Source organism: Glossina fuscipes, unplaced genomic scaffold (genome assembly GCF_014805625.2).
Source record: "Glossina fuscipes isolate IAEA_lab_2018 unplaced genomic scaffold, Yale_Gfus_2 113, whole genome shotgun sequence".
Taxonomy (NCBI): domain Eukaryota; kingdom Metazoa; phylum Arthropoda; class Insecta; order Diptera; family Glossinidae; genus Glossina; species Glossina fuscipes.
Genome location: NW_023998456.1, coordinates 2,356,518 through 2,367,115, shown reverse-complemented (window position 1 = coordinate 2,367,115; position 10,598 = coordinate 2,356,518). Strand labels below are relative to the sequence as shown.

Genomic DNA, 10,598 nt, shown 5'->3' with positions numbered 1-10,598 from the left:
CCACCACCAATGATATTAGCACGATAATGATGGCCAGTGGCTGGCGGATGCCGACGAGTTTTATTAATATCGTACGGCACGTCACGATGCATGCGCAGGAAATGCTTTTTCACGTGATCGGCTCGATTAAATTGTTTAAGACATACATAACACTGAAATGGCTTCTCATCTTTATGTATATTCTCATGCCGCGTATAAAGATCCCGACGATCTGTCGAGTAAGGACAGTGAGTGCAGACATAGCGTTTCTGTACACCGCCGTTATTGGTTTGTTGTTGATGATGTTGTTGTTGCTGTATCTGATGGGATTTTTTGCGATTGTTATTTGTTGAATTTCCTCCAGCATTAATTGCAGAATTCGTTGTGGAAGAACTTGGGTTATTGTTGCCAGTATTACCAGGTGCACTTTGCTGTTGCTGTTGTTGTTGAGCAAATGTATTACCAGAACTCGACGGAGTTGCATACATGATTTCATTACCTCCATTATTTATAATAGGTGATGTGGTATGATCTTGACGATTTTTGGCTCTAAAAGATAAAGAATTTACAAAATATGTTAATAATAAATATGTAAATGTATTTTCCATACAAATATATCGTATATATATGCATATAACTAAAAACACTTCGAAAGCTTTTTCTGAAGAGGTCATACATAGATGATGGCAGCCTTATTGCGATACCAGATCCTAGACGAGTACTAATGTCACGTGTTACATAATCCGCTCAGGTTCCTCAACAAATTTGACATCTACTTATGTTGACTTCTTGGCCCTAGAGGTGATTGAAAACAGAAGTTGGCTATGTCTGGTTGCTCAAGTGTGACAAAAGCATGGCAGTTAACTGCATGATTGCATTACTTTCACGCCCTAGATCAAAATAAAAAGTGATATGCTTAGTCGAAAATGGCGGGTTGGTCTTTTTTCATGCACATGATACTTTTAGCTTATGAGGTAGTATATATCTCAATCTTTTAAGACTCGCCATTAAAGACTGAATTACTTAAGAGAATTTTTGAATTCTTTATTCCGCCGTGTCTAATATTTAGTAGAATCCAAATGAATTAACTTCAACGTTCCGGTAAGCGCGCATCAAGATGCTACGAACCCGTTAGATTACTTCAATGTCATGCATGTTATGACCTCTATTCGCCTTCCTCCTATCAGACAGATTCTTCTCGGATGATGACGATGAAATTGTCAAAAGAAAACTTTTACTGCTGTACCATGTTTGAGCCGGGTTAACGTTCATATTTACACTCTATGCCACTTGTGGTATAGGGTATATTAAATTTGTGCGGTGTTATGTAGCGCTGCTTTTGGATCCATCCCCCTTTGATTATAACAGTTCAGAATCATTTTTTGGCCGCAATTTTGGAGATATTTTAATGATTGATTGGCCGATTGGATCACCTTCTTGATCACTCCACATATAAGGTCCAAATTTGAAAAGTCGTTAGATAAGAAAAAATTGCAATTTTCAAAATTTCTCGGCAAAAGTCACTGAATCTTTATAGTTTCATAATGGGAAATTGACAAAGAAATCAATCTTACCTAATTTAAACCACGTACGTCTATTTCTTAGATACTATATAGGGGATTCTTAAGAAATGTAAATCTTTATTAGCCAAAAAAACCTACTTGTTAATGTTTTGCGCTGAAAATTTGTTAATTATCCAAATTTGATTCACATGGATCTATTTCTTGGATTCCATTTCATGTTAGGGCTCTCATGATTGATAAGCCATTTAGAAAGAGATTTTAAAATTTGTGTGATGAAAATTGATCCGTAGTAGATGATTTGGCTTACCACAGGTTATTGAGACGCCACCACACACACGTAAACATCCTAATCAAAAGTTAGCTTTTCTACGACTCCAATGCCTAATTTGTACTTTTCTTATGAAATATAATAAAATCCTTGACAAGTAAATTATTAATTTTGCGAAATTGTGACCACGTCAAATGAAGTATTGGGTGTGATTGAATATGCGAATTTTCATTAAAAGTGTGCATCTACACAAAATCAATATATGCTTTTTGCTGATGAATGAATAACTGTACTAGCACAAAGTGATGGTTCTTGAGCGATTTGTTGCAGTCGTTTTTTTTTAATTCTACAATCGTTATAAGGCAGAAAGTAGAGGATCACGCTATGCTTGTTGCCATGAGTGCGACAGCCAGATGCGAATAATGTTAAAGACTACCTTTTAATAATAAAGAAAATAATTTAAAATTTGAAATAATAGAATTTTCTAATAAGTTGACTGTCTAATCTACATAGAGATACAGTTTTTTACGCTAGTGACAGACAGACAGACATAAATGAAATATTTCAATCATAAAAAAGTTTTTCCAGTTTATATTTTCTAATTGCAATAAATAGATTTTGTCCTTTAGATTTCAAGAGAAGACGTTCACTTCGAATCGTTCCATTAGAAAGGGAAAAAAGAAGGGATTAAATGATACGCATTTATAACGATGATTTCGTACCGAAATATGTTAACGGTCATTGGGGTTGGGATCCGGAGAAGGATTGCTTACAATTTAATTCGCGCACTGCCGATACAAGAGAGGCGGGAAATGAGATTCTTCCGACTTGTGGTTTTAAATATCTTGCAAGCCTTAACCAAGTGGAAGAGTTAATATTCCGTCAGGAATTTCAAAGATCGCCCACCACATACGATGCCGATGTCATCTTATTACACGATATTAGAAGCTTGGTTACATATTTGGCACCTCCTGAAATAATAACCCAAAACTTTTGCGAATTTATAAACACGAAAATAGTGCATCGATTTTTGAAAGCTTTAATTATATATTTTGATTATTTTTTAAAACTGGTAGAGATTATCATAATAAGACGCGATGAGATAAGTGGCGATAAGGCTCAAATCCAAAGTATAGAGAGCAATGAACTGAAGCAAGTTTATTCCGCTAATTTGTCACAATATCGCTTATTGTTGGCTCGAGAATACAGCGACGTAGTTTTGGGTATGGGCGAGGTAAAGAAATTTCATCATCTTGCCCCTATTGTTAACATATCAAGGTCCATTAAGGATAGAGCTTTTCATGAAGCATTTTTAGGCTATTCAACTCAAGTTGTATGGATCGCACTGCATCGAAGGGATTTTCATTTAATTGATATGGAAATGAATCGTTTGTTTCGCTCCGAGCACTTTAGTTTGCCAACAAACGATCGATTCAAGTTTACTAAAGCCGAGGCTCGTATGTTATATGGAAAGAATTACAAAAGATGCAATTATCGGTCTCAAAGTTCACCGTTGATCCAGGAGTTGACCAACGTGGAAAAACATAACCTACCAATATTGTGGATAGGAAAGCGGAAATATCGCGGTAATGACGTGAGAATATTAGAAATTGAATTGCAATTTATCGTTAATGCCGCGCAAATGTCTTTGGCTGATATCAGTTTGGGTATATTAGGGCATCCAAAATATTTGTACAATACTATGCTGAAACTTGACTGGGAAGCTGTACGACGTCACAATTTCTCGAAATCGTACGATCCTTATCGAATTGTAAAACAACCGTATTTGAATATTCCTTCCCGGACTCAAGAAGAATTAAGAAAATTGTATAAAACCTATGGATCGCGTTATGAACTCGAAACCACAATGGAGTATTGGACACCTGCTATGGTACGTAAATGGTCGAAAGTCCATAGCATTGTGGAGTATTTTAAGACCGAGGGCATACTTACCGATGTTTGGATTAGATGTACTCGCGAGGTTGAGGATACTTCTTACTTAGGCGTAGAAGAGATTATGAAAACATTCAATGAACAGAAAGAGAAACTTAGGAAGAAGAAGCATTAGGATTAATAACGAGAAATAAATATTTCTTATTGAGCTTCTCAAATATTAGTTTTCATTTATTTTATACGACAAATTTTGATTTCACATCATGGCTGTTACCATGAATGATAAGTGTTTGTGCGTATACTTTGAAGGAAATTTTTTTATGTACGCAACATAAAAAATATCGTTCGTCTGAGGCCTCAAAGAACTTGGATTGTGGCAGGAAAAAGTGACAGTAAATGAGTTCTTGTCGTAATAGCTACCTATTTCCCTAACTTTAAACAAGAAAGTGCGTTCTTCGAGGCCGCGAAGAGTGAGAAGGCGGAGACGATGAATGCCACTTCGAAAGACTTACTTCGAAAACCTAATTTCGAAATACGTTTGCCTAGTGGCGAACTTAAGTCTCAAGTTATCTTTTTTCTTTTCCTCATTTCTGATCTGATAGAGGATAGTTCAAAAAACGATCTCAAAATACTCCTAACAAATTTGAGATTTTTTTTACTAAACGTAGCAGTCGTTTAGTAAGAGATTTAAGGACGTTTTCGGTAGATACGTCTAATATTCGATTGTTTATTGGAAGATTTTTTTCGACATTTCTGCTATTCAGTGATGGAAGATGACTAACTTCATTCCTAAAGTGTTTGTAATTTATATAAATTGCGTTTCAAAGTTAACGACCGGTTTCAACACGTTGATGTCAATTCATATCTTTTGTCCCGATATATGAACAAATGTGTCTCTTGTGCAAAAAGCGATTTATTCGAATAAAGTGTTCACAATATTGCCTTACCAATAACATAGAGGCGAAAGAGTGGAAATACCGTATTGTCTAAAAGGAAGATGGCTTCAAACGACTTGTCGTCTTCAGGAATTTCAGAATTTATCTGGTTTGGCAAGTAATCGGGTTATAGAAAAAGCCCGAAGGGGCTTTTTTTCCATTTCATCTCTGTGAACAAGTCAACCGAGAACTGGTTGCACAGCGAACATGAAACCTAAAATTGTGATATAATCAATCTAAGCAGAATAGTGAGTTCTGAATTTCAGCACTTCCGCTACGGCTAACCGAATAGCGTTGCATTTCACTAGTAATTGTGTCGCTGTGTCTTTAATACTATATTAAAATCATCTTCTTGCCTTAATCAACGCTTACTATCGCTTTGTGTTCACTAAAAATTGGATAATTTGTTCAAAAATTCAGAAAACGATTCTAAATCGATCGGTATAATAAAATTTGGATCTATCTCAAGTCCTTCTGGATGTTGTATGCGTACATTCGCGTAAACACTCGTGTAATACAAACCGCGTAGGTTAGTAGGTTATTAAAATATGAACAGATTTTATTAATGTCCAATATGTTACATATAAAATTGCGAGTCTACAGACAGTAACATAGGCTTTCTTGCAGAATTTTTAAGAAGAAAATGTTAAGACGGCAAACGTCCGCAATATAATTTTTTTTTTTTTTGTGTGTTAATCAGACTTTTCTCCGCATCGCTCACGATGTACACATTAAGTAACAATCCGGCAATAAAATGCACTTGAAATCCACTGTGGATGAGGTTTTTTTACCTGCCAAGTCAACGTACCCGTAATAGACCTTTTGAGTGAATAAAACAAAAAAAAACTCATGACATTGTCTCTTAAGCATTTCTTTTAGTTAAAAGAGGAAGAAAATAGTTCCATTGAAAATGTCAAGAATATTATTGACACGCCTATTATAAAAATTCAATCACCCAATTCATATTGATGTTGGTCAGCACATAAAAGACGGATCTATTCGACATGTCGCGATGACAAAGCTCGTATCCACTTGATTTGTAACTAATGCGGATGCGAGTCACAAACTTAATTAATAACTCAGCATGCTTCCAATTCGAAATGGTGAATATGAATTTTCTTCCTTTTTTTTTTTTCAGTTTAAGTTTAAACATTGGTATCGAGAAACATCAATATATGTTTTTCTGCTCACGTAGAACGTTTTATTGATTACAATATTATTAATTAATTAAAATCGCCCTCTTCGCAATATAATGTTACGCATACATAAGGATATTTTCGTACCGAAATATGTTAATGGTCGTTTTACTTGGAATGAGGAAAAGGAACGCATTCAATTTGAGTCACGTGAGAAGGCTGTCAAGGAAGCAGAACACAGTGAGTTTGTAATCACCAACGGTTACAAATTTGCCGCATCAATGAACCAACGGGAAGAGTCAGTCTTTCGCCAGGAATTTCAAAGATCGGAGAATACATACGATGCGGATGTTATACTAATAGAAGATATTAAAAATGTGGTCACGTTTCTCTCACCCCGTGATATGATAACTAAAGATTTTCTGCTATTTCTTAACACCGACACAGTAAATTTACTTATGGGGACTATGATTATGTATTTTGATTATTTTCTAAAAATAGCAGAATTTTTATTGATACGACGTGATGATATATGCGGTGAAAATGCTCGAGCAGAAAGTGAGGAGAGCACTAAAATGAAACGCGTATTTTCGGAACACTTATCGCAATACCGTATATTAGTAGCTCGCGAGTATAGCAAAATTGTTTTATGTTTAGGCGATTTGAAGGAATTCTATCACGTAGTACCTGTAACGAATGTCTGGTTGACAAAAAAGGATCAAAATTTTCATGAATCATTTTTGGCATTTTGCATTCAAGTAGTTTGGATTGCGATGCATCGACGTTGCTTCAATTTAATAGAAACTGAAATCAATCGTTTATTTCGCTCTGAACATTTCAAATTGAGACGATCTAAGGCACAATTTACTAAAGCTGAAGCACGTTTATTGTATGGCAAAAACTACAGACGATGCAACTATCGAGCTCAAAATTCACCATTAATTCAGGAATTATATAATGTAGAGACTCATAATTTACCAATTTTATGGTTAGGAAAGCGAAAATACCGCGGCACTGATCTTAGGATAATGCAACTTGAATTGGAATTCACATTGTCATCTGCTCACCTGACCTTAATAGATGCCAGTCGAGGCATATTGGGTCATCCCAAAATTCTATACAACACCTTACTAAGTTTTGATTGGGAAAAGGCGCGCACACAGAACTTTACAGAAGGCGACGATCCCTATCGGCTTATCAGACAACCATGCCTGGAGTTGCCGCATCTGGATGAGGAGAAAATAAGAAAGCTTAGCAAAACCTATGCCACGGATTGCGAATTGAAAGAATTGCCTCGAGATAAATGGACTCCAGATACAATTAAAAAGTGGACAACAATTAAAAGAATTATGAAGTACTTTGAAGCGAAAGGCGTTCTTGAAGATATTACATTGAAAATTAAAAATGAGCTACAAGATAAATCTCACGGTCCAAGTGTGCAAGAGATTTTAAAAAATTTTATAGCCCGAAAGGAGAAGCTAAGAAAGTTTTGATTCCATACATATATATATATATTTGAATAAATTTTATATTTTTCTACTTTACGAAATTATATTCGTTATTGTTTAAAGGGCCAATTAGTTTGGGGTTAAAGCATTTTCGCATTCCGCGCAATTTGCAAATCATTCATGGAAGACTTGACATCCTCCGAAAGCTGCGGGCACATCTTTTTTTATTTTTTTTTTGTTATAAACAGGCACAGGAAGGATTATGGGAAGAGTGGCAGCAGTGCTTATAAATAAATCTTCATCTTGAACCTTCAAGTAGAGTAGGAAAGGTGATTGCTAGTAGATCGTTCCAAGGGCGCGGAGTGTGGTTAAAGAACGATCAATCGCGGTAGTACGATTGTGTTTTGCGGTGTGCAGGTAACTACAGGGCGAGTGGTTGGGAACGATGAGAAAGCCGCGGAGTTCATCTAAATGAGTAAATTCGTCTCTGTGGAACACTTGCCCTGGATGTACCTGTACATAAGCACAACGTAATCCACATCACGCCGATGGTCAAGGACACCGCGTTTTACACACACCTTCGTCACCCATGAGTATTGGTTGCAGTGAAATATTTTTTGGCCCGCTTTAAAAACCCCATTGCCTTTGAATGCGTCTTTCGATACTTCGAACACATGTTCTGCCCAATGAAGATTGCTTCCTATTCTCATGCCCACTTGATTTGATATACTTCTCGTTTTATTTCAATTTCCGTTTATATCGTAATTTCAACAGATAAGAATTAAAGCAAGGTCAAGCGAGGAGTCTTGAACATGTCGTTGTTTTTTTATTTTTAAACCATTAAAACAAAGGATATATCCGAATAGATATTGATTTAGATGGTTAAGATATGCTTTAGCTTTGATAGAAACGAAGTCATTTTAATACGACGCATTGTTAGAACTATTGTATACATGACAAGTTTCAAATAATGATGGGTTAATTGGATAGCATCCGACGGGGGCCGAAAGGTGTTTCTCATTATACGAAACAACGCTTTAGGGGAAAACTTGTTTGTATTGATTGGTTATGATTGCTGATGGGAAGTTGGTCGGTCGCCTTTGATACCTCCAACAAGAAAAAAATGATCTTACGTTTCAATGACCGCTTGATAGCAAAACCGAATGTTAACTCACTTCAATTCTCTCTTTTTATACGTCCAGGAGGACTTGAGGTAAACCTACCTTCTATTGTACCAAACGATTTAGAAAATGCTTCTGTGTTTACTTATTAAGTTTTCTTTCTGTCCGCTAGTCTGACTTAAAATAGACTAAGTTTTTATTACACCTATCGATTCAGCATCACTTTCTGAATCGATCACAGCTGGCCTTTCCCTCTGACCGTCGTCTTTCCTAGTGTTCAACTTACATGCCATAATTTTTCAGATCGTTTGATGAAATTTGATAAACGTACGTTGAAAATGGTTGGAATTGGGCCACTTTTTCGACCACTTCCCATATAACGCTTTATTTTGAATTAATTATATGAATACGTGATGAAAGTTATTTATTGGTGGCCATGGTCCATCATAGTTTTTTTACTTGTTTTAATAGGGGATTAACTACAGCGATCTTTCAGAAACCTATTAAAAAAGTTTCAGTCGATACGGACGGTCTAAACATATTTCATTTCAAGGAACGGCGATAAATTCTCTCTTTTTCGGAAGATTCACATAGAACTCAAAATAGAAATGCATCAGAATTCTTTGTAAAACTTAAGTGGTGAATCGATAAAAGTTCACCTCAAAGGGGAATAAAGGTAATACATTTTTTATCAATATATTTCTTGCTACGACGTCTTTCAGACGTGTTTTCTTTTATTAATTTGTTTTTTTTTTTGTGTAACAAATTTGTGACCATTATAAACCGCTCTCCCTCCAATCTCCTTGCGAAAATCTACAATGATACGCGTTCATAAAGATGATTTTGTTCCAAGGTACGTCAATGGGCATTGGGTTTGGAACGAAGAAAACGAGATTTTCAAGTTCAATTCAAGAAATGAAGCTACGAAAAACGCAGCTAAAGAAGAATTCGTCGTAACAGGCGGATATAAATTTCTTACATCGCTTAATCAATTAGAAGAACTCATTTTCCGTCAGGACTATCAAAGATCCGCCATAAGTAGTGATGCCGATGCTGTTACGTCACTCGATGTTGTCAATTTGGTGACATTTTTGGCGCCGGATGAAATGATGAACAGGACTTTTTTGGAATTCATTAATACTTGTGCAGTGCATCAGCTTTTAAAGGCTTTGACCCTGTATTTTAGTTACTTCTTGAAAGTAGTCGAATTTATTTTGATAAGACGCGACGAGAAAACTACCAGTTTGCAAAGTGATGAAAGCACTCAAATGAAGTTTATGCTATCAAGTCATTTAACACAATATCGTTTGCTGGTGGCTCGAGCGTATAGCACAATCCTTTTGGGCGAAGGTGAGGTACGGAAATTTCACCACATTCAGCGCTTCACTAAGATATCGAGAACGATGAATGATAGAATAACGCATGAACAATTTTTGGCATTTTGCACTCAATATATATGGGTAACCATGCATCGACGTGCTTATGACGTTATTGATATGGAAATGAATCGTTTGTTCCGTTCGGAACATTTCAAATTGACACGGAATGAAAAAATAAGATTTACTGGTATTGAGGCCAAGATGCTGTACGGCAAGCATTACAGACGCCGTGATTACCGAAATCAAAGTTCACCTTTAATTCAGGAAATAATTAACGTGGAAAGACATAATTTACCAATTTTATGGTTAGGAAGGCGAAAATACCGTGGTACCGATCTTCGGATAAAAACGATGGAAATCGAATTTGTTGTTAGGACTGCACAATCGGGTATAATCTCAGCTAGTTATGGTATATTAGGCCATCCCAGATGTCTTTACAATACGCTATTAGAACCTGATTGGGAGGCAATACGCTTTTCGAATTTTTCTAAAGACTACGATCCATATTTTATTGTAACGCAACCCTCTCTGAAAATACCAGACTTGAATGAAGAGAAAATAAGAAAGCTTAGCGAAACCTATGATTCGTATTACACATTTACAAGTCCTGTTAAGATGTGGTCAGATGAAACGATCAATAAATGGCTGAGACGTAGCCGAACGGAGGGTTCAGTTATAGATATTTGGGCCAAATGTAGCATCGAAATTGGCGATAAGTCCCGCGGCTTAAGCGTGACAAGAATGCTGCAACGCTATGTGCTCAAGAATTTAATACATAAAAAGAAATCGATAATTTTAAAAAAGCTGAAAGGAGAGCTTTATAATAAATAAATTATGCATGGCTATATAAATGAAAAATTTGACAATTTTCTTTTTTTTCAGAGATGTTATCCGTTTCGCATAAAGAATTTCCCAG

General features: G+C 36.0%; 2 protein-coding genes across 2 annotated transcripts in view; one reads left to right on the top strand and one right to left on the bottom strand.

The window, feature by feature from the left end:
- The window catches only part of LOC119639826 (protein charlatan), a 40,214-nt gene that overhangs the window by 5,009 nt on the left and 24,607 nt on the right, over positions 1–10,598 (bottom strand). Inside the window, exon 4 of the mRNA XM_038037498.1 lies at positions 5–528. Within this exon, the coding sequence (XP_037893426.1) occupies positions 5–528 (524 nt within the window). The remainder of the gene's footprint in view (positions 1–4; positions 529–10,598) is intronic.
- Positions 2,462–3,838, top strand: LOC119639806. Its single transcript, XM_038037481.1, has one exon. The coding sequence runs from the start codon at positions 2,462–2,464 to the stop codon at positions 3,836–3,838; it is 1,377 nt and encodes a 458-aa protein (XP_037893409.1).

What these genes read in the sequence shown, in the direction of transcription:
- LOC119639806 (XM_038037481.1), top strand. Translation starts at nt 2,462, where the DNA reads ATGATACGCATTTATAACGATGATTTCGTACCGAAATATGTTAACGGT.